The sequence below is a fragment of the Typopeltis vanoorti genome, chromosome 1, assembly GCF_054136105.1.
Source record: "Typopeltis vanoorti isolate ZY-2024b chromosome 1, IOZ_Tvanoo_1.0, whole genome shotgun sequence".
In the NCBI taxonomy this organism is placed as follows: domain Eukaryota; kingdom Metazoa; phylum Arthropoda; class Arachnida; order Uropygi; family Thelyphonidae; genus Typopeltis; species Typopeltis vanoorti.
In genome coordinates this window covers 115,636,346-115,661,503 of record NC_143549.1, presented here as the reverse complement: position 1 = coordinate 115,661,503, position 25,158 = coordinate 115,636,346, and the positions used below count along the sequence as shown (strand labels likewise).

The window sequence follows — 25,158 nt, the reverse complement described above, 5'->3', positions numbered from 1 at the left end:
TCTTTTTTTGTTTAACTTAAACATAGCAAGTGATATTTGTAATTTCAATGACTAATTGTACGTTTTGATAAGCGCAATTCTAATTCTAATACTGAATAGTTTTTCATAAGAATAATAATAGGGTACATATATTACAGAGTATCACCATGGGATACATTAGCAAATTTTCACGTCTAAATGTGTGTGGTTGAGGGTACACCAGTGATAGCATATAATTAATTATTCAGAAAATTTCTAAATGCTGCCACTAGCTCTCTTGACTCTAACTAAAAATTCCCATACTCATCTATTTACAAGTAAACGTGTGTGTGTGTGTGTGTGTGTGTGTGTGTGTGTGTGTGTGTGTGTGTGTGTGTGTGTGTGTGTGTGTGTGTGTGTGTGTGTGTGTGTGTGTGTGTGTGTGTGTGTGTGTGTGTGTGTGTGTGTGCGCGCGCGCGCGTGCGTGTGTGGATGGAAAAATGGATGTGGATGAAATTGGTGTGATGGGACACCAATTCCATCTTAACGACTAATTTCTTATAGTCGTTAACATGAAAGAAATATCATACACTTATTGGAAAAGTCGTGCTGCCACCTACAGAGAGCCTAACACCACGTGCCATCAATGACGGATATGTCAGCCTGGGAAATTCCAAGATATCTTATATCTAAACACCACCCACATTCCCTATGGCAACCTTACACACAACATGATGTAACTTACAGATAGGAGTCCCCCAGTGAAATTCCAAGCATTCCATACTCTTTCTTATCTCTACCATCGCCTACAATTCTATACTCAAATTATTCACTTATCTATATCACAACAACACATCCATGACACTCACGATGTTTTCCCCATTCACCCTACCCTTTTTGGTTTAAAGTGTCCCAGCAATCATGGCACGAATCTTGATCCACTAATATATCTTCCTTTTCATTCAAATCAATAACGTCACTTATTTACAACTAACAAATTACATCACTTATCTACATCTGATAACAACACACACATGCAGGAGACAGACGTTGCTTCCGCCCATTCAACCTACCCCTATTTGGTTCATAGTGTCCCACCAATCACGACACCATTCCTTATCTCTAAACATCACCCACAGTTCCATATGCTGACCAAAACACAAGATCTGATATCAATAACAGATATGCCCCAGAGAATTTCCAAACATTCCAATCTCATGACGTCATGGACAGCATCACACACAATGACATCAAGCAGCTTATCATACAATGAAGTCATGATTCCTTATCTTATCTTGATCTTAATCTAGTTCAGAGTGGCTGGTATGCTACTGATACCCACTATATTCACTGTGTACTTGGAAGGGTCATAAGTGAGGAAGAAATCTAGGGTGTTTAGAGACTGGATCGGGTTATCTGGTATTCTGGTTGGCATCAGAACTACTTATGCACACTACTAGCAGTGACAATTTTAGTTTAAATTGTGATGGAGTTTGTACTGATGGCACTGCCTGTCGTACATGTAGAAATTCAGGTTTAGTCACAAACATTGAGGATATGGCTGGCAAGAACTTATTGCCAACGCGTTGCTACACTCATAGGCAAAACTTGGTCTCCAAAAAATGTCACTTGAGTTTAATGAAGTCTTTTCTCGATCTGATACGATTATTAATTATATAAAAAAATTCACTATAATCTGGATATTTACATTTTGGGTCTGCCTACTCACTGATAAGACCTCAACAAAGGTCGAAACCGGTCTAGGTAGTGACTCCCCATCCATAATGTATAGCAACACATGACCGCTAGGAGATGTGCTTTACTTTATGGAAAATACTAAGGATAGTGATCGGACCTTACTCCTCCTTTACTACGAGTTGCCTCTGTCATGAAAGGTTTGCGTACGCTTAGATCCTCCGAAACCTTTATAGTTTCTATATTCGGCATGAAACTCTTGTAGTTTCTCCGTTCGGCTTTGAAATAATGTTGGATTCAATATCCACTTAATTTGAATAAGTACACTAATATATTAAAAATAAATTTAACGATTATATCTATTATTTCGAAAAAATCAAATTGTCATCATCAGGAAACAAAATATAATAAGATATATGCACGGAGGTATCACACTGGTGAAGCATGTCAGTTGAAAGTAGGCCTAGAGTACTGAATAATAAAACCCAGTGGGCTGCACTGAGCATCCATAGTTGTATCGCTTACGTAGGGAGGATGGCTCTACAAAGAAATACAATGGGGCAGCCATGTGGTCTCTGCTTTCTGACTCGTCTACTTAATTTCTTCATGGAGGCATTTGAAGAGAAAGTGCTACACTCTGTCTCCCATGTAGACTCACCGTTTGGGTAACATGCCGATAATCTGTTCTACATTTGGAGGTATGGCCTCAATGCTCTCACATATTTTTCACACATCTAAACGATCAACATTCAAGGATGCACTTTGCATTAGAAAATGAAAATAACGACACTCTTCCCTTCATTGATCCCTTGAGAAAATCTCTGTTAACACACACACACACACACACACACACACACACACACACACACACACACACACACACACACACACACACACACACACACACACACACACACACACACACACACACACACACACACACACACACACACACACACACAAAACAGGTAGATATATTCACAAACAGTCACACCATCCCTATTGTCAACAGCATGGGATTATAAAGAGAATATGATATAACAGGGCTAAATTAAATACTCCAAGCAGTGCCTCTCCATAGAACTTTTCCACCTTCACAAAAACCTTCTTAGCCAATGGCTACAATACCCATCATATCAAAAGAAAATATTTATCTGCTAACCTACATCACCTCGCTCTTTCCAGAGCACAGACTACACCAACGATATCACTAATCCAAACCATACCTGAAAAACAAACTATAATAAAGAACTTTTATTATTAAAAGACCAGAAGATAAATGATAAAATATACAAAGAGCCAACAAGTTTCACTAGCCACTGTCTAGCATTTTCAAGGCTGAACTGGTGTGAAAACAAATGCATTAAGTTACATTTAAAACATACACTTTAGTAACTGTTAGGCCGTTACAGTTGATCATTCTGTTTGAATGCGTGCATGTGTTCGAATGCTTCAGTCAGAATCCGGTACATGACCACGTGTTGTGTAGTTTTTTGCAAATTGTAATTCTGTCGAACTGAGAGAGATGATGAGATTTTTCCATATGTCTTTAAGAATCATACCCTGATTTCTATTTAAATTATTGCCTGTGCGTAGTACTACAGCTGCTTCTTTTAAAGTTCTGTATCTGTAGTCATTCTCGATGTAAGGCGTAGAACTGTTTTTCCAATCTATAACGTGATTTGATGTTGAGAAATGATGAGCTAAACCAGAAGTGATGATTCTATTATGATTGACATCCCCCACATGTTCCTTCTGAAATAAGACAGATTGACATCCCCCACATGTTACTTCTGAAATAAGACAGAAGGAACATGTGGGGGATGTCAATCATAATAGAATCATCACTTCTGGTTTAGCTCATCATTTCTCAACATCAAATCACGTTATAGATTAGAAAAACAGTTCTATGCCTTACATCGAGAATGACTACAGATACAGAACTTTAAAAGAAGCAGCTGTGGTACTACGCACAGGCAATAATTTAAATAGAAATCAGGGTATGATTCTTAAAGACATATGGAAAAATCTCATCATCTCTCTCAGTTCGACAGAATTACAATTTGTAATTCTCTCGAACTGAAAGAGATTCATGTACCGGATTCTGACTGAAGCATTCGAATACATGCACTCCTTCAAACAGAATGATCAAATGTAACGGCCTAACAGTTAAAGTGTATGTTTTAAACGTAACTTAATGCATTTGTTTTCACACCAGTTCAGCCTTGAAAATGCTAGACAGTGGCCTTTCTGGTCTTTTAATAATAAAAGTTCTTTATTTTAATACATCAGACGAAATATGTTCAATTTAAGTTAACAAACTATAATGTTAAGAAGTACAAATTTTATGTAACTGACACAGCATATAAGAAGCATCCCTTATCCGCTTCACCAAAGACCAACCACAGTCGCTGGACCTGTAAGATGTTTAACAGGTCCCTTGTAAAATACCCTGATATGTCCAAACAGCTAGGACAGCCAACATCAGAAGAGTTGAATATAAAGCACTATATCCGTTTCGACAGTCCTCCTCCAGACATTAAATCTTCTCCGTTCATCACCTAACACTATACCCTCTCGAACTTTCACGCCTAGATCACTTTTCTCACATTTAAATTGCACATAAAACATCCTCAAAAATGCTTAATACTACACATTTATAGACAAGTTGAATCCAGTTAAATGATGTTTAGTTTCAAAAATATTCCCGCAGATGTTTCGTTTTAACACTCTGCCACCTCTATGTGCATTTTAATGAGTGCTATTTGAATGAAGCGACCACTACCATCATTCGTCTGCTTCCTGTTTATCCTGTAAAAATATGATCAATCTTAACCTACACATGTACACAAAGTAAAGCTTCAAACCAAGAACCACTTTTCTCTTTCGTTTTTCATGCAGTTATTTCGAATTTTTTTCGATAGCCTTCAATACGATGCTTTCTTAAGGACCAAGACCCCTAACTCACCAAGATGCTCTACAAGAAATCAATGGTTTCCTATGTTTCTGCTGATCTATTTATTCAAACTCAGTGCTCATGCATTAGTATAAATTTTTCAATATTCCATTGCCTGAAGTTGATGAGTATACTTAAAAGACAAACGTATCCTGTGATTGTGATAGACGTGTTTTGTGATTGAATCTTAATATGAAGTCATTTAGTTGAATTGAATGGTTTTCTATTGCTATACAACGAATATGCGCAGCATAATATTAATATACGTAACCTAACAATTTCGTTCAGATGGACTTTCAGTTAAGAATCTTACCCGAATATGAATATATCATCATCACAAGCTGGTTGTTACAGTCCATAGTTTGGCAAGATTTCATTCAAAATATACGTTTAGTTATGAAAATAAATAAAACAACATCAGCTAACGCCTTTTTGTTCCCGTATAGGGAGTAGGCGAAGCTGTGTTTAGCGCTATCTACTTTTGGAGACTCAGTGGGCAGTTCAATCTCCATTGATAGCCAATCAGAGATTGCTGGCTCAAGACTATCACTAATTAATCGGCACGCAGTGAAGAAGGCAGCTAGTAAGTGCCGCCATCTGGTAGTCCCTAAACTTAACACAATATTTTTAATGTCTGAAAATAGTCTGAGTTCGAGTGCCAATTTTCTTGAGTTTATGGTACGAAAAATCCCAGTTTCCTGGAGGAAAATTAACCAGTGACAGAGATCGACTAACTCTGGAACAGGTCAAGGAAAGGCTTAGAAAAAGTTCCTCTAGTCGGCGACTAGATTCGAACGCTTTTCTTCGTGCTGTCAAGCGCTGTAGATTGCAAACTCCACATCTACTGAGCTACACAGGTTCTTCATGTTTATAATTTTCAAAGAACATGATTATATACTTACCGCTACATAACTGACAATCTTCTGATGTTTTCTCATCCGATGTCATCTCAGATGACTTATGGTGAGGAACTATAAATTACAAGTGATTTTCATTTATTATAAACAAGACTAAATCTAAAAAGTGAAAATGTAGATGATATTTATCATAAATCAACTTTTCTACATCATATCACAGCTAGGAGGGACAAGATAGGTCATTGAGTAAGTTTTTTTTACATTAATCTAAAAATCGATTAATATAAAGCTGAAAGTAAAATACCACGTAATTTTGAGCCAGATAAACCATGTTTATATGGCTCAAAAATCAAGTCTCATGATTTTTCTTTATGTTAAGATGGTGATCATTTATCAATCATATATCAATTACAATTTGGTGATCATAGATCAAATCTTAGGACGCTGATCATTTTCCAAATCTTAAGACTCATATCTTATATCAAATATTAAGACGCTGTTAATATATTTAATCTTACGACGCTCATCATATATCAATTTTTACTTATTTTCAATTTCATGCGGCTATTTAGGTCAACATATAAACATCCAATTTTACATGAGATGATATGAGAAATTTCATAAAAATATTCATCAATACTAGAAGAGACAGGTAGTGAAGATTGTTAGTATTTATATATGTGCATTATTATGCAAATATGTACAGTGTGTTTGCATTAGGAACCTCCCTCCTTTTATTGGTTTACATGTTCTACTCCATAACGAAAGACTACGTGATATCAACGTCAAATGCGGCTATTATAAATTGGCAACACCTATCCAGTGTAGGTAGTCAGTAAATGTCTGCCAGTAATGGAGAAAAGTCGGGACATAAACCAATTTTACCACGTACAGATAACTGGGAACTATAGGGTAGGTACCAGTATTTCCGAACAGATGAACTTGGAAACAGTATGAAGCCCTATCCCCTGGCTGTACAATTTGGATTCAACATGTAGAGTTGGTGTTATGGTATGTGGAGCTTTTCCTTGGCACGACCTAGATCCGTTGGTTATCATCCCAAAAAAACTGAATGGTGATCGCTAGAGGGCCTTGTTGGTCGATCATCTCCATCCATATCTGCAATTCCTGCAGATATGAATGGAGATGATCCTTGTTTTTCCCCCAACTTGCAGTTCCTGCAAGTTGGAGGGAAAACGAAAATGCATTCGCTACATTGACTTGTTACATTGACTTGTTCCCAAACACTCCAGACTATTACTTAACTGAACGTGTGCAATATGCTCGAACGAACTGTGAGAACTGCTTATCCTCCACCACGGAATGAGCTTGAGACACAAACTGAACTCTTTGTAGCCTATCGGTAGGCTTGATGTGAGGAACAAGCTGCAGTTTATGGAGTTTGAAGAGTGAGCGAGCACGTTTGCCTAGCGTAGAGATAATGCCATGTTTTTGAGGTGGATAATGATGGGACTGTGCATGGCGATATCTGTTGGTGTGAGTTGGTTTTCTGTAAACTGAGATTTTTAATTTCTCAGAAATGCGAGTGAGTTTACCATCCAGGAATGGGAGAGATAGAGAGAGAGCCATTGGCATCTAATTCTGCATTAAATTTCATATTTGGGTGTTAACTGTTCAGGTATTCAAGGAAGTTCTTCAGAGATTCGGGACCGTGAATCCAAATTAAAAAGATGTGATCAATATAACGTTTCCACATTTTTCCTTCTTCACTCCTGTGTGAAGATGAATATATCAACAAAGAGCTTCAGTATCTTATTAATACTTTTCAACAAAATGCTGGATTGAAAACAAATTTTCAACCCACCTCCTCGCCATACTAAAGATACAAACAGTGAAAACTTCCACATTTCCCTTCCTTGCTAAGTAGGCCTAAACAAAGACATGATAACCTTAATTATCCTGGCGTTTACCGAATTTAGTGCAAATGCGATAAACCTTATTTTGGCCACACGAAGAAATCCATCGAATTACGTCTTGAAGAACAAAAAAGAGACGTCAAACAAGGGAGGGAGAACAATAGCTAGTGATCTGTCGAACCATGTTCTGAATTCTGTTAACAATGAAGAGTAAAACCTCCTTCATCCAGTTTTATGGGACAAATCTTAAAATATCTTTCGCTGCTATGATGAACTAGAATAAAGAATAGTAGATTTATAGAAATTATCATTAATCAATTACATCTTAGCAAAACTTCAGTTATGATCTCTCAGACAACAATTGTGCTGCCATCGAACTTTGGCGTTCACGAGATTTTGAACACATGAACACACCCGTCAATGAGGCGATACAGAGAACAGCTTCAAATGTTCATACGCTAATGCTGTAATGTTTAGATTTTTGCGGTGACGCTTTGATGTTTAGACTTTTTATTCTTTCACAATTTTTTGTTAGTTGTTCTCTGTTATTGTGCACCTGAATAAGTTTTGTTGAAGACGAAACTAGACGTTCTGAATTAAAACAGTATTTTTTAATTTAACTAACCGTAACTATAGTGTATATGTATACTATATAACGGGTGATCCAAAAGTCACTGAAAAAGTAAAAATTCAATAATTCGAAAAGTATAGACAGTAGCACGATACGGTTTTCACAGAAATGCACAGAAATACATGGGATGTTTTTAATAACGAAATATTTTATTGCCAGAATAGTTATATTTTTCACCGACAGGTGGCGCTATAGCGGTGACGCAGTTGCTACCTGTCACTCTTTAAACCATGAGGTACATAAATTATAGATGTAGTGAATACTGAAGTTAAACTTCCAGCATTTAACGTTTATTACTGAAATTAAAGGTTCTGCAAGGTGAGGCATGTTATCGTTACGAGATAAAGTAATTTTAGTTAAGCTGTATTATCAGAACTCCGAATGTGCAAGTGTGGCTTTGCGCACCTATCGTTCGATGCGGGGTATTAGAAGTGGAAAGGGACCGATGTCTTGTTCCTCACTGATAGCTATGATGAAAAGGTTTGAGGACAGTGGCAGTTTCGAAGCATGTGCAGTAAGCGGGAGACACAATAAAACTATTGCAGTTGTGCACGAGGTCGAACACGAGACCGACACATGATCGGCAGCTTCCGCACATGGTGAATGCAGTGCTCGTGAAATTTCAAGATGAACTGGCATTTCGTACGGGAATGTGTGGCGATCGCTTAGGATCATCCTCAAGAGGTATCCTTACAAAATCCAACGCGTACAGGAACTGAAACCAATCGATTTCGAGAGACATCATGAATTTGCAAATTGGGCTTTTCAACAGATGGAAAACAATGCGGATGGCTGTCAAATGTCCTGTGGACTGACGAGGCACACTTTTCGCTTAATGGAAGTGTAAATGCGCACAACTGCCGCATCTGGGTGAGAAAGAACCCACACGTGATTATGGAAACCCCTTTGCATCAGCCAAAGGTGACAGCATGCTGTGGGTTCACTGCCTCATTAATTATAGGCCACTTTTTCTTTGAGGAAGTCCACAGTTGTTCATTTTGAACTGTTTCTGTCACAGGCAAGTGTTATGCAGCGCTTTTAAGAGAGAGTATCATTCCCTCCTTGCAAGAAAGGCAAGTGCACCATAGTGTAACATTCATGCAGGATGGAGCACCTCCGCACATGAAAGGTCCTGTGCAGCACCTGCTGCAATCGACATTTGGCGACGACCGTGTCCTCAGTCGTTCTTTCCTGCACGAATGGCCACCAAGATCTCCAAATCTTACACCTTGTGACTTTTGGGTATGGGGCTACTTGAAGTCACATGTGTACAGAGGTTGGCCGACATCATTGGCCATGTTGAAAGAATCTATTCACCATCATGTGACAGGAATTACAGCTGAAACCCTCTTCGATGCTGTGCAGGGTGTCGTGCCACGTCTGACATCCAATCTCATGAATGACGGCCGTCACATTGAACATTTGTAATCCTAGCTGTGTTGCGAACTGTGCTGCGCCACTGTACAAACTACTGACACAACTGAAGCGCCACCTGTCGGTGGCAAATGTAACTATTCTGGTAATAAAATTTTTCGTTATTAAAAAAAATCTTCTGTCTTTCTGTGCATTTCTGTGAAAACCACATCGTTCTGCTGTCTGTACTTTTCGAATTATTGAATTTTTACTTTTGGATCACCTGGTATATACTAGCTGACCCCCCCCTGGCGCCAACGTCGCCTAACTCCCCGTGTTTTGGACTGGTAGGTCGTTTCTCCTTGAATTCTGATGACTCGAATTTTGTTCGAGTCATCAGAACAAGACTAGACACTCAGGGTAACCCCTGAGTATCGAGTCGTAGCTTATTGTTTTATATATACATATATATAGGGTAGATATAATATTCATCCAACCTTGATTTGCTTCCTCATTCTTAAGTAAAAGGCTGGTTATATTCCATTAATTCGAGCCCTACCCAAGGGCCTATTCAGTTGTGGAAATACTTTCTGAATATGAATGCTGTACCGAACAAATCAACCTTTTGAATTTGCCCAATTTTTAATCCATCTAACTCGAGGGCTTCTAGATGTTTTTTCAATGTTTTAGGGATGGCGCCTAAAGCACCTATTATTATGGGAAAACTTTCGTTTTCTTTTGCCAGATTAGTTCAACTTCGACTTGCAAATCGCGATACTTTATAATTTTTTCAGTTTCTTTGTGGTGAATCCGACGCTTTCCTGATACTGATATTTTGATAAGCTGAACACCTGTGTTTCCACTGTTTCAGCCACTGTTATATCGGGTGTAGTACATTCCAAGCTTTTGTCAGTCTGGGTTTTGAAATCCGAGAGTATTTTAAATTTTTCATTCTGAACCACTTTCTCGTGAACTTTATGATTTCAAAAGTCTTTAGATACTTTGAACCAATACTTTCACATAAATGCCAGTGAATCATCTTAGCTACATTATCATGGCTTTTATGGTACTCAATTTGTGTAAATTTTCTGCACCCACTTATAATGTGGTCTATCGTTTCTTTAATTTCTTTGCACAGTCTACATTTATTGTCTTCTTGAATTTTTTCTATTTTTGCGCTCATAATGTTTGTTTTAAAGGCCTGTTCTTGTGCTCCAAAAATTAACGATTCTTTCTTTCTTTTAGTGCTCCATTTCTGAACCATTGTGAGGTCAAGTTGTTGTTAGCACTGCCTGCTATGCTGTGAAGGTATTTTCCATGCAATTCCTTATTTTTCCATCTTTCAATTCTCACTAGTAGTATATCGGGAAAACTATGAACAAAATCAAGATTAAGATAAGATAATGAGGATTAGTGAGGTCATTGGCTGATAAGATCATTAACGTCTTTGTGTGTGTGTGATTTGTTGCATGACGTCATGAGTGTAGAATGTTTGAACTTTCCCTGGAAACATATGTGTCATTGAGGCATCACACTGTGTGTTTTTGTTCGCATATGGAATTGTGGTGATAGTTATAGATAACGATTCGAAATGCATCATGAGTTTGGAATGACTGAAATTTTTCTGGGGAACATATGTGTCATAAACGTCACGTCGTGTGTTTTGGTTTGCACATGGAATTGTGGGTGATGGTTAGAGATAAGATAGAGTATGCAATCCTTGGATTTACCCTGGGATACACATGTGCTATTGACGTCACTTTGTGTCTTGGGTTCGATTGATGATTAGAGTATAGAATTCTGGGGCATATTTACTCAAGTGTTGGGGTTTTCGGTTCGATTATACAAGTGTTGGGAAATATTTGTCTATGGGTGGCAGCACGAATTTTCCAATATAAGTGTGTGGTATTTCCTTCCTGTTAATGACTATGGGGATTTTTAATTTCAAGAGATGAGAAGAGTCAAGAGATGGCATCAGTTTTTAGATATTTTCTAAATAATAAATTATAGGCTATCATTGCTGTTCCCCCTCTCAAACACACACACAAACATTTTTCCATATGCATAACTCATCCGAATATTTTGATTAGTTTAAAATTTTAACATTTTCGAATTCATTACTTTTTGCTAATTAAATGTTATCTTTATTACAAAGTTTTTGACTATGGGAATTTTTAGTTTAAAGTGAATAGATGGTGTCAGCATTTGGACATATTCTTAACAATTATTTACAGGCTATCTTTGGTGTCCCCTCAAGCCCCTCCTCAAGTACACACACACTTTTATTTGCCATTGCCCACATACTTTATGACAGTGGTCTGCAACTTTTTTCAAACTCGCAGGCCACCATGCCATGAACTTTTATTTTTAATAATCAGGCTGCAAGGTTTAATTAAGAGGAAGTAGTGAGTGAAAAAAATATTTAAGATAAATTTTTATTATATCAATCTTAAAAAACATAGAAATATTTAAAGTATAAGATATGAAAAAAGCATTATTTATTAATTTGATTTTTTCAAAGTTCATTCTTTTATAACATCAACACTTTTTTGAGAAATAAGACAAAAGGATTTACCCCCATTTTCAATAAAGAAGTGCATGCTGTTCCATTCATCATTAAACTCTCATCTGCAATTTTACATTTTCTTGAACTCATTTTTGAAATTATTTTATCCTCAGAAAATAATAGTCAATGTTATTGAATTATATTAAAGATGGTCCAGGGAACATGACTGCAAAAGTGGCCAAAATTACAGTTGTCATTGGATGAAGTCACCTTTGTTATCCCCACTCATGATGAGTCGTGCCAAGTTACACAAATACAGATATACTATTCTTTTTAATTTATTATTCATATTATAAAACGTGTTATTTAAATAATTCAACATATGGGTCACATTCCGTGTAAGTATGGTCAACGTTTTATAGGCCGCCAAAAATGAACTTTTGGGCAGCATATGGACTGGGGACCAATGGTTGACGACCACTGCATTTGCAACCATTTATTAGTAATTTAGACATGAAAATTTGCTAATGTAGCCCATGGTGATAGTCTCTTGTATGTACCCTATGATTAAACGTGTGAAAAAGTATTCAGTATTAGAATTATAATTGCACTTATCAAAACATATGACAGTGGTCATTGGAAATTACGAATATCATATAAAGTAACTGCCCTTTACAAATATTGTCTGTTTTGGCTGTATATGATAAAAAAAGATAAAACAAATCTCAACTGATGTTAATATTTTCAAATAACCATTTCTATAGTTAAACTACACAAAAGAAACATTAATTTACTTTCTCTCCAGAATGGCTCATCTTGGAACTAATGAACTTCTGAATGCAAATAGATATTCCAAAATAGTTTAATTATATTTTCACAGCACCACACACACACACACAATGCACATGCACACAGACATGCACACACACACAAGACGATTTGCAGGATAAAAAGTGACATCATTGATTTTAAGTGGAAACTTGTTTTTGTCATTGGTATGTGTGACTTCCTGTGTTTAGAATACAGGGTAATGGTTATAGGATGGAATTCTGACAAGTGAAATTATTATTATTTTTTCACTTTAAGGGATACACAAAGCAGTACAGTACAGCACAACATGACCACACATGCACGCACGCATGCACACACACAATACACATGCGCATACATGCACACATGGCTTTAATGAACGAATTGTAGTAAATAAACTGAAATGCAGTTGACTCTTGTTTCTTATAGGTTTATGATTAACAATTGTCTGAAAGTAGGGTATATTGTTCAAGAAATATGGTAATCCTACTTTCGGACAGCTGTTAAGTTTAAGTCTTAATTAACCAATTATTAGGTATAAAATTATGGATTTATAAAAACAATTTCCTAACAGAATAACTGAGTAAATATTTCACTGTGGTGAAATATGGAAAACACCCAACACCAAACATTGTTCATTTAGGTTTACAATTTGCATATTTTATTTTGCTCATATATTATTTAGAACTATATTCACAGAAAATACCTCGAAACATGAAATTACCTACAAATATTTCTCAGGTTTTAGTTTTCACTCTTAACATTTTCTAATAAATTTAATAATAATAAAAAAATAAAAATAAAATGTTCGTTACTCACACTTTTTTTCTAACCGTGTATTAGGTCTAGTACTATAATATTCAACTTAATTCCTCTGATATAACTTCCAAAGATTATACTTTAGATTCGAGTATTTTTCTTTAGCATTAAGTAAGTTTAATTAAAGAATATGAGGCAAACAATCTTTGGAAGAACATTAAAATGTTCACCTTCAAATAAACTTATTCATTTGTGATCATTGGAAATTGTTACTGTAGTAAAATTAATTCTTATATTTTTAATTATTTAAACTAATACTTATATTTTTGAGCATTGATATAAGCACAAAATCATTGGTTGTTTCCAATAACATTTATAACTAACTGGAATTCTTTTATTTTTTGGACAACCAATATCATTTAAATCAAGAGCATGTCTGCTAATTAACCTCATTAATGTTTTTGATTTTTCCCTTCCTTTGGCAAGCAATATTTGATATTTGCATGTTGATTCAATTATCCAATGTCTTAGTTTGTCCAGAGATAGAGAACTAATGTCCCGGTTTGGATGATGATTATATTTAATTATCCAAGATTCTCCTTTTTAATTTTTTCAGGTAATTTTTTCCAACTGGATGGTGGTGTTTTCAAGCATATCTTACAATAATTCCATCAGAAATGAAATTTTTTAGGAAATAAAGTTAACATTCATCCAAAAGAAATGAACATCAATCACACCAGTGATATCTGAAACTTTGTATTTTATCCCCCACTGTAAATATATCATTTTTTTCCCTCATTCTTCTTACTTTACTTCTTTTGCTAGTACGAATAAATAGTTATTTATTATTATTATTTTTTCAGTAAATATTAGCTCTGGTATTAAACTTTATGTTAACTTTCTCTTACAATGTTCCAAATACTTAGAAATTTACACTATAGTGTTATCTTTAATTATGAATCATATCCACAGTTTTGATCTTTAAGAGACTACCGTCTCTGGTGGTAATGGCATATGCATACTAAAGGAGGTTATAATCAATTCTTGTTTTCGAGATGGATGATTTTTTATACTTGGGTAGGTAGCATGGCTAAGATTTTGACCTCATATGAGTGGTGAGAACTATGCTTATTGGATGGCATGTGGACTGTTTACTGTAGGGTATGTAACGTGGACAACCAACATCATCTTTTCATGAACAGGTTTACCTATTAATTTTAATTTTGATTTTTGTCCTTACTCCTATTTGGTTCTTAGTGACAGACTTGTATTAAGGGATAAAATTATGAAGTGATATTTCAATTCAGTTATTCTTCTGAGTTAAGAAGAATAACTGAATAAAAATCTTAAATATTTTTATTTATTTTTTTAAATATTTGTTTGCATGTATAATTAAGCAGAAATCTATGTTTCCAATAATCGTTTTACATATATAACATAAACAATGCCAATATGTAGTGGTAGACATTTTCTAAAATAATTAATTAATTGCTGTACCGATTTTTACATATATGCTGTCACAAAATATTTCAGAATATTCAGTTTACACTCTTCACATTTTCCAATGTGCTCAATAAAAAAAATTCATTACTCACTGTTTCTTGTTTATATTACATCAAAATAGCTAGTCACAGAAAAGTTTTAAGATAAGAACATTCCATGTATTCTTTTGTCATCAAAATAATACATGGAATGTATTTTTTTGTCATCAAGTATACAGAAATAGTCTTCATAAAATGTTTGTAAATGACCGAAAATAAAGAATCTTTATCGAACTCAATAAAATCTTGATAGTCTAATTTTACCATTGATGAATTTAGATGGCTAACGATAATTTTCCCCATGATACAAATAGTTGGTAATTAAGTTTCCAAAAATAGCAAATGATTATCAATGTCGTACATTTTTGATGAAAATCCCCCAAATTCTTCACAACTAATAGAGAAAACTTTACTTCCACCAGCTCCTCTATTATCGTGCATTAGTTCCCCATCTTGGCATTTCTGAATATGACTGTCACCAATGTCCAATTCTTAGTCGACTCTTCTTCGCAAGTATGAGAGGATATCAGCACACTTCCTGTGTAACTTTTCCCAAGTTGTCCTGAATAAATATATCACAAAGTACATGTCTTCTAAAATAATAATCAGTTTCCATCCTTTTAGAACTATGGGAAGAGTTTTCTCTCATGCTATTTTCCTGAAGAAACAAAATTTCAAAGACTTTTATCGCTGACCCATTATTTTACTTCTGGACACAAAACACCACAACACAATATGACAGCTACACTGGTTGAACGATTGCAGTAACTGAAAAAGCACTCAACTCGATTGTTTTTCCTTATAGTACTCTTTACCCTTCCCTACCCTACTCTGAACGTTTCTTCATAAATGTAACCTTTGTGCAAATGTCTCATGGACATGTTTTCACATGCTGGTGGATATGATATTGATATCATTTTATCTTATTTTGTGACATCATAGGGCAAAGATTATCTGTGTCATGAATCGTTTTCTATGTTAATTATCCTTATTTTGTAAAGTATTTTTCCCACACGAATAAAGTAATTATTTATTATTGTTATTATTGTTTCAACCGAACATTATGTCTGATACTATATTTTCATGGTAAATCTTCTTCACTAAAAATTCAGGCTATTCATTTAACATCTGATTTCTTGTGCTTCCAAACTACTTCTGTAGCTGACTTTTTTTATTTATTATTTATTTTTTTCAAAAAACTTGATGCATTTTCTTGAAATATTTCAAAGTTGTCATGAACAAATCAGAATAATATAATTCACTGAGTGGATTTTCAAAAAGTCTCTGATTCATTTGTGGTAAAAATTTCACAAGATTTGTCTGCAAAATCGCAAATTTCTTTTGGTTTTTCTATTCTAATCTGTTGGGTACATCTAATATAGTAATAAAATTGTCAATACTTAATTTATTTTGTACTTTATCCATTAAAAAAACCAGGAATTATGTTATTTGCTAGCTCTGTCTTTTTTGTTCTGCTTTTAGGATAGTAGGATCGTAAAGTTTTGAAATACATTTCGAATGTCAGCCACATGATTTTAGACTTTTATAATGTGCAACTGTGTGAAAAGAAAAGAAAATGCACCTTATCTTTATTTTTGAAAACACCATCAAGAGTTACTAATATTCCTTACTCAAACAGCGTTTTTGATGTCAGAGCAAGTGACTAGTTCTGTCACTGATATGTCAGAAATTATTGCGATGGAAAAAATAGCATTAGGTGTGAGTGTTACAAGTTAGACGAGAGGGGATAATGGCCATCTTCCCTATAATGACCCCTTCCTCCCTCATCCCTCCCTCCAGAAGATGTGTGCTCAGTCAAGGAATATTTGTGACCTCTTCTATTGCAGATATCAGTTAGTGTTGACACTTATCTCAAACTGATACTGATAACTTCCAAGCAGAAAACAAAAAGCACTTTTTTGTTTGTTTTTTTCATAAAGTTAATAAGCAGAATTCTTGTGTAATTAAATATAATCATCAACTGAAATGGGACATTGGTTCTCTATCTCTGGACAAACTAAGAGATTGGATAATTGAATCAACATGCAATATCAAATATTGATCTCTGCGGGAAGGGAAAAATCAATAACATTAAAGAGATTAAGAGGCAGGCCTGTTCTTGATTTCAATGACATTGGTTGCCCAAAATGTGAAAAAATTCTAAGTAGCTATAAATGTTATTAGAAACATAACGAAAGATTTTGTGCTTATATCAATGCTCAAAAATGTATGGATTGTTTTTAAAAAATTAAAAATATAAGCATTAATTTTACTACAGTAACAATTTCCCATGATCAAAAATGAATAAATTTATTTGAAGGTAAACATTTCAATGTTCTTCAAAAGATTGTTTGCCTCATATTCTTTAATTAAACTTACTTAATGCTAAAGAAAAATACTCGAGTCTAAAGTATAATCTTTGGAAGTTATATCAGAGGAATTAAGTTGGAAATTATAATACTAGGCCTTACATTCAGTATTAGAAAAGTAAAAACAGTGAGTATCGAACATTTTAGTTTTATTTTTTATTATTAAACTCCTTGGAAAATGTTAAGAGTGAAAACTAAAACTTGAGAAATATTTGTAGGTAATTTCATGGTTCGAAGTATTCTCTGTGAATATAGTTGTAAATAATATATGAGCAAAATAAAATATGCAAATTTTAAATGAACAATGTTTGGTGTTGTGTGTTTTCCATATTTGACCAAAGTGAAATTTTTACTCAGTTATTCTGTTTGGAAGTTGATATATAAATCCATAATTTTATACCTAATAATCGGTTAAGACTTTAAAATTAACAAGTGTTCGAATTTAGGATTACCATATTTCTTGAACAATATACCCTAATTTCAGACAATTGTTAAGTTTAAAGTCTTAATTTCTCTTTAGTTAAGAATGAAAAAAAAATATATGAATGCAAATTACCAAGTCTTCGTACAATGTGTCACACTACATTGCAAACATTAACAGAAGTGGTGAGTTTACTTTTCTTACCATGATTTCACTAAGTAGAGGACAGCCACAATGTTTGAAAAAACATATCAAAGTGCAAATGATATTAAGGAAACGAAGCAAAACCAGAAATACCAAGAGTCAACTGCATTTAAGAACATTTACTACAATTCACTCATTCAGGCCGTGTGTGTGTGGGGGGGTTGTGCTGTGAATATATGATTATAATTCAACTATTTTGGAATATCTATTTGCATTCAGAAGTTAATTAGTTCCACAGTGAGCCATTCTGGAGAGAAAGTAAGTTAATGTTTCTTTTGTGTAGCTTAACCATAGCAATGGTCATTTGAAAATATTAACATCAGTGGAGATTTTTTATGATTTATTTTTTTATCATATACAGACAAAACAGACAATATTTGTTGAGTTCAGTTACTTTTATGATATTTGTAATTTCAAATGACCACTGTTCATATGTTTTGTTAAGCGCAATTCTAATTCTAATACTGAATAGTTTTTCACAAGATTAATCATAGGGTACATACATTAGAGGCTATCACTATGGGCTACATTAGGGAATTTTCATGTCTAAGTTACTAATATATGGTAATAAGGTATTAGGTCAACAGATAAAAAAGTGTGTGCTTGAGGGAGAAAACCAATGATAGCCTGAAAATAATTGTTAAGATTATGTCTAAATGCTGACACCATCTCTTGACTCTAAACTGAAAAATTTCCATAGTCAAAAACTTTGTAATAAAGGTAACATGTATTTTTAAAAAAAGGAATAATTTTGAAGATGTTAAAATTTTAAACTAATCAAAATATTCGGATGAGTTATGCATATGAAAAAAAATGTATCTGTGTGCGTTTGAGGTGAAGGAACAGTAATGATAGCCTGCAATTAATTATTTAGAAAATGTCTAAAATCTGATGCCATATCTTGACTCTAAATTAAAAATTCCCATAGTCATTAACAGGAACGAAATACCACAGACTTATATTGGAAAATTTGTGCTACCATCCATAGATAAATTTTCCCAACACTTCTACAATCGAAACAAAGATCTCCTCCCCCCCCAACACTTGAGCAAATACCTCCAGAATTCCATACTCTAAGCATCAATCGAATCCAAGACACAAAGTGATGATGTCAATAGCAGATGTGTTCCCTCAGGGAAATTCCAAACATTCCTCATCATGACGTCACTTAATGAATCACACACAATAAGGTCAATGATCTTATCAGCCAATGACGTCACGATTCCTTATCTTATCTTGATCTTGTTAATAGTGGCCAGTATACTACTCTCACTTTTACTTGGTTCGTTTTTGTATTCCAATTTTGTCTCCGTTTCCTGTTATGGAAAGAGGGTTTAAATAAGCCCTTTTTCCTTAACTCAATTAGAATATTTTCCATTGTTTGATGCTGATAAACATTCAAATTGATTTTTTTCTTCTTCAGTAACTTACTGTACTTGTAATAATCCTCTGCCTCCTTTATTGCATGACAGATAGAGCCTACTAATGTTACTGAAAGGATTGAAGGCATGGCACATTGACTTTAATTTTCGATTTTTTCAGTCTAAATCTTTCACCTCTGGCTGGGTCCATCCAACAATGCCTGCTGTATATCTCAGAACTGGTGTGGCACAGGTGTTAATTGCTTTTATCAGATTTCAGCATTAAGCATTAATGTAAGGAATTTCCTTAGTCATCTTATGTATTCTGCTCTGGTTTTTTCTTTGATCTTATTGTGCAGAATTTCTGATGCTTCTAAAATTCCAAAATATTGTTAGCTATCTTTGAATTTTATTGTCTTGATTATTTAATCACTGAGCAGCTCTATTTCGTTCAGATCTTCAAACTATCCTCTTGTTATTCCAGCAATTGCACATTTGTCTAAGTCAAAATCCATTGATATATCTTGACTGATTATGTGCACAGTATTAAGCATTGATCCGAATTTATTCTCTGATGTTGCATACAACTTCAGATCATCTATGTATAAATAATGCGATATCTTTGCAGTTTTTTGTGCAGTTTGATAACTGTGAGCAGTTTTATTTAAAATTCTAGTTAAGGGATTCAATTACAAGGTAAACAATAGAGGAGATAATGAGTCTCCTTGAAAGACCCCTTTTTATGTTTATCTTTCCAATATCTTTATTCAAAACCAACATTGTTTTCCAATTTTACATGCTGGATTATAAACGTTTTTGTACAATTTTCCCTACTGCCGAATAGTTCTGTGCATTTTAAAATCCAAATATGAGGCACGAAATCAAACGCTTTTTTATAATCTATCCAAGCCATATTAAGGTTGGATTTTTCTACGTTTGCAATTTTTCAAAATCATTTTATCAATCCGCAATTGGTATTTTGTGCCTCTTGAATTTTTGCTGCTACCTGTTTTGTTCAATTGGGAAAAGAGAATTTGCTTTAAGATATTTTGTCAGCTAGTGTGCCTATGAGTAGCTTAAAAGTTGTTGGCAAGCAAGTTATTGATCGGACGCATCCTGGCTTTGGACCTTTTCTTTATCGTTTATGATCAAAAATGTTTTCCCTACTATGAGCCACTCTTCTTTGATTTTTCCTTCTAAAACATCATTAAAAATTGTTAGCAAATCTTTCCTGTCAGGCTGTCAGATATTTCGGCCATTAGCCATGTAATGGACGAAATATCGCGATATCTCAAATGGCCGAAATTCATCATTCCCGGGTGTTCACCATTTTTTTAATCTTTTTAGGTTGCTTTTGAACCATTTCAGTTGTTATATTCAATCGGTCCATTTTTCGTTCATGAGAATCGTTCGTTATTTGTTCAATCCACTTTGCCTTGTTATTGTGCCTCTTAGGATTGTCCCATAGTATTTTTAAAAATTTAAGAGTATTTTCTTTGTCTCTGCTATTTATATTTATATTTTCTTAAAGATTGTCATTCTTGCAGCAATCAATTTTCTTGTAAACTTGGCGCTGATTTGCACGAAATATTAAATTTTGCTAGTACTGTTCAATGTGTGCACTGCATTTTCTTATTTTAACAGAACTGCAACTATTTTTGCATCAATTCCTCTAGTACTTAATCAATAGGTCGTGTTCCAATATTATATCTCTTTATGAGGTTATTTCGGATTTTCGTGTTTTTCCAGCTTCGTTGCCTTTAGGTTGTTCAAATTGCTCATGTATACTCTGAGTTTAAGAATTTTATTCTCCAGTTGATGCTTCAATTTTGGTTCCTGAGCAATACTGCTTTTGCCCTCACTAATCTTATAGCCTTATAGCAGACAAATTAATCAACATAAATTGATTGGTTTGTGGAATAGTTTCAGTAGGGATAGCCCTAGCAGCTTTATCGGTTCCTTGTAGGAGTTCCTTCAGTTTTTGTTCAGGTATTTGTCTCAATACTGGAAGCCTAACTCTTTCCAGGTGGTTGCTGTCATTTGCTCGATAATTTTTCTTGGGATTTCTTGTTCTTCTCTTCTAGTTTCCTTTCAACTATTTTTAAATTTTCAAGATATTCTGCATGTTGGAATCCGATTCTTCTCCATTCATATTCTTGGTTACTTCAGGGTCAGTACCATCTCCTTTTACAGCTTGAGCTTTCAGTGCTTCCAGCTCAAGTTCACTAAATATCATGCGTTTGATAATGAAGCTGCCTTTCTCCATCACTTTCGAATGAAATTATCGAATTTGGGTGTCGTTCAAGACAACGTTGGAACATTCGTTTCTAAAATCCCCTACTGAGGGGTTTGAACTGTGGAAGCACTGCATGACTTGTCGATTTTCAGCCATGCTCCACTTTTACGTTTGCATTATTGTTAAGCTAATCAATATGCGTGTCCATAAATAAATGAATTTCTTACTGAATTTTTGTTCAGTAAAACTGTATATATGGCTATTTTTAACGACGCAATTTGTAATTAGATAAATATCTGTTCATGATGTGTCAAGTAAGAGGAAGAATAATTATGGAAGATTAACCTTAATAAATGATGATGGTCACTAGGTGGCAGAAAAAGATAAAATAGTTGAGTGACACATTGACCACATTTCAAGTGATCATCGAAGTGAGGTTACTGTTTAACCTATGTAACAGACACTAACGGAGAACAGAGGTGGATGAATTGATGGTTCTTAGAATATTGCAGTATCTCGTTATTAATACAGCTGTGGAATTAGATTGGATCTCGCTTGGGTTTTTGAAGAATGTGCGAGAAAACTCGCAATGCATCTGAATAGGCTCTTTACATTAAATCTAAGCTGTGGTATAGTCCCAAGAGAGGACAAAATAATTCCATTGTATATGGGAGGTTCTAAGACTGCCTTAGCAAATTAAAGACCAATCAGTATCTCACGTGGCGGTAAAAGTGCTAGACAATTTGGTCAAAAAGAGAATTCGGGAATAGAGGATGGTTAAACGAATATATGGTATTGTATGAGAGTCAACACAGATTTCTGAAGGGTCAATGATGCCTTAGTAATTTACTTGGTTTTTATAAATGAGTAACAGCTGAGTTGGATAAAGGAAATGGCTGCATGATGATTTTGTTGGATTTTGGAAAGGTATTTGAGAAAATACCACATGGAATACCCTTATGCAAATTAGAACAAGTGGGAATGGATATGAAAGTGGATAAGAAGGTGTGTGCTGAACAGATATCAAAATATGATATAAGAGTAGCAGAATCGAAGGCGAAAACAGGTAACTATTTGTGTGCTGGTACAATTTCTGTTTAGGTTGTGCATAAATGAAATATTCAGATGTTTTCTAATGAATGCGAAATTAGGAAGTGCAATAGTTAATTAAGTCGATGTCAAGAGTTTGATGGATGATATAATGCGCTTTCACTTGCATGCTTGCAGTGTGGAGATATGTAAAGTTATGCATTTTGGATAAATAGATTAAGAGCCTAGCTGCTAGAATAAATCCTTCCATTTCTTCTTTTAATGTATCCATATTGTAGCCATTACCACCTCTTGTTCACGTCAATTTTGTCCTCAGCATCTCTAAGAAATTGGCCATGCAAGGGCTTAATTTTCCAGCGTACATATCGGTTATTTTGTTGTTCCTTTTTGTAATCCCATTTGTTTCCTGTTACTTTTTAGAAGGGCTTCTTGTGTAATTGCTTGAAGCATTTGCTCAGAGCTATTGTCGATGTAACGTTTTAAGCTAATTTTTCTTCTTCCACAGTCTGACTAACTTCCAGCAGATCCCACATTTTCCTTGGTAGGTACAAACGGTCTACATCACTTCGTGGATGTCATGCATGATGTATGGTCATTACTTTTCCAGTTTTTTGGTCCAATTTTGTCCAAGTCTTCTTTTGTCCAATCTATTAAGCCAGCTGTGTATTGGATCACTGGTATAGTCCAAGAAGCCCAAAAATTCATTGCTCTAATTGTGTTTAATCCATTTAGTTTTTTTCAGAACATTTCTAAGTCTTTTGATGTACTCTGATGCTGCCTGTTGTTTATCTTTCGATTGAAGAATATCACTGGCGTCTAATATTCCTAGGTATTTTTAGTGTTCGTCAGCTGAAATTGCTTTTATATAATTTTCTTGATAAAAATTAAACTTGTGCCATTAATTTTTCCTCTTTTAATAGATAAAATTTCTCATTTATCTAAACCAAATTCCTGTTGATGTCCTGACTGAAAATACGAACTATGTTCAATAAAGAGTGTATCTTGTCGATTTTCCATATATCTTCAAGTCATCCATATACAACAGATGGAAACTTTTAATATTACATTTAAGAATTTCATATCCAAGTTTTGTTTTCTTCAGAATTATAGACAAAAGCATCAAAGAAATGTTGAACAGCAATGGTGACAAGGAATCACCCCTTGGAAAATTTCACATTTAATGCTAATTGACCATGGGGGGGTATTTATTCACTATATTGACTCATTGATAGATTGTTATTATTATTATTATTATTATTATTATTATTATTATTATTATTATTATTATTTAGATAAGTGAGTTGTAAATTGGAAATTAGATAACTACGATTAAGGAGAAAGTCTAGGAAAAAATTAATATTGCATTTACCTTTCCTTGTCTTGCAAATATACCCAAACTTATTCTGGCAGTTATCATCGTTCCATTTTAAAGTAGACAAAAGAACTTCAACACAGTGGTGATTGGAATTGTCAGGCTGATTAATTGCCCAATTGGTGAATTCAACAGAACTGTTATCATGCCATTCAAACCCACCTGCGAATGAGATGAAATATTTACACTTATTTATTGTAAAGTAATAAGCTTCTAGGTATACAAGTAATGTTTAGTACTGGAAATGGAAAAATTTCACTTATGTACATGAAATGTATCAATCTATCCTACGTAAAATTCATGCCAAAAGATAATTACTAAAATTTTCATCAGAAAATTTGTAGCTTTTTCCATTATTTTGATTACCCCCCTTACATCAGCGTCTGTTTAGCCAGAGTCATTGCCTACAATTTTTAAGATAAAAACATTTTATTTAAAATAGTCCTTTATGGACTGGTTATTCCAGTCCATAAGACTCTTAGTAGTATCTTCACGCATATGATTCAAATGAATGAATTCGCTTTCTGTCTTTCTTCATAATAATCGAGCTTTCACATTCATACATGGAAGGTATCACTGTTTTGATATAATTTAGCTTTCCTGGCCTTACTCACACCTCTATCCTTCATAATTGTCTTCTTTTAACATTCACATTTACCTGTTCAATTCTGCCATCATTTCTGCGTGTGCACTCCAGGAAATTATTATTTCAACGATTTATATTTTTTCTCCCTCTATTATCAATTCAATTAAATTGCCAGTAGCGATCGCTTTTGTTTTTCTGACTTTTAAATTAAGCCCAACTTCATTGCTTTTCCTCTTAACCAACGAACCAAACTCTCGAGATCTCCCTTAATTTCTGCTCTGAAGGTTTTTCATCTGCATATGTTAAATTATTTATTTTTCTACCACCAATCGTAATTCCAGCTGTTCATTGTCTACGTTAGCCATTCTCATAATATATTCGCTATGAGAATTAAAATTATAGGGGGAAAATATACCCCAGAAAAGCGCCTTTTATCACTCGAACACTCTCTTTTTCTCCAAAGATTCTTTTTACTTACAATACCCAGTCTCTGATGATCGACACAATCAAAAGCTTTCCTATAATGAATAACACACTTGAATGCTTCCTTCTCTCTCTCTCTCTCTCTCTCTCTCTCTCTCTCTCTCTCTATATATATATATATATATATATATAT

General features: G+C 34.4%; 1 protein-coding gene across 3 annotated transcripts in view; it reads right to left on the bottom strand.

Annotated features, from left to right (window-relative positions):
- Positions 1–25,158, bottom strand: part of LOC150110335 (macrophage mannose receptor 1-like) — a 190,681-nt gene that overhangs the window by 15,000 nt on the left and 150,523 nt on the right. For all 3 annotated transcript variants that reach the window (XM_090393010.1, XM_090393018.1, XM_090393026.1), the window contains exons 12-13: positions 23,954–24,118; positions 5,512–5,580 (exon numbers count right to left, since the gene is read on the bottom strand). In XM_090393010.1, the coding sequence (XP_090249136.1) occupies positions 5,512–5,580; positions 23,954–24,118 (234 nt within the window). The remainder of the gene's footprint in view (positions 1–5,511; positions 5,581–23,953; positions 24,119–25,158) is intronic.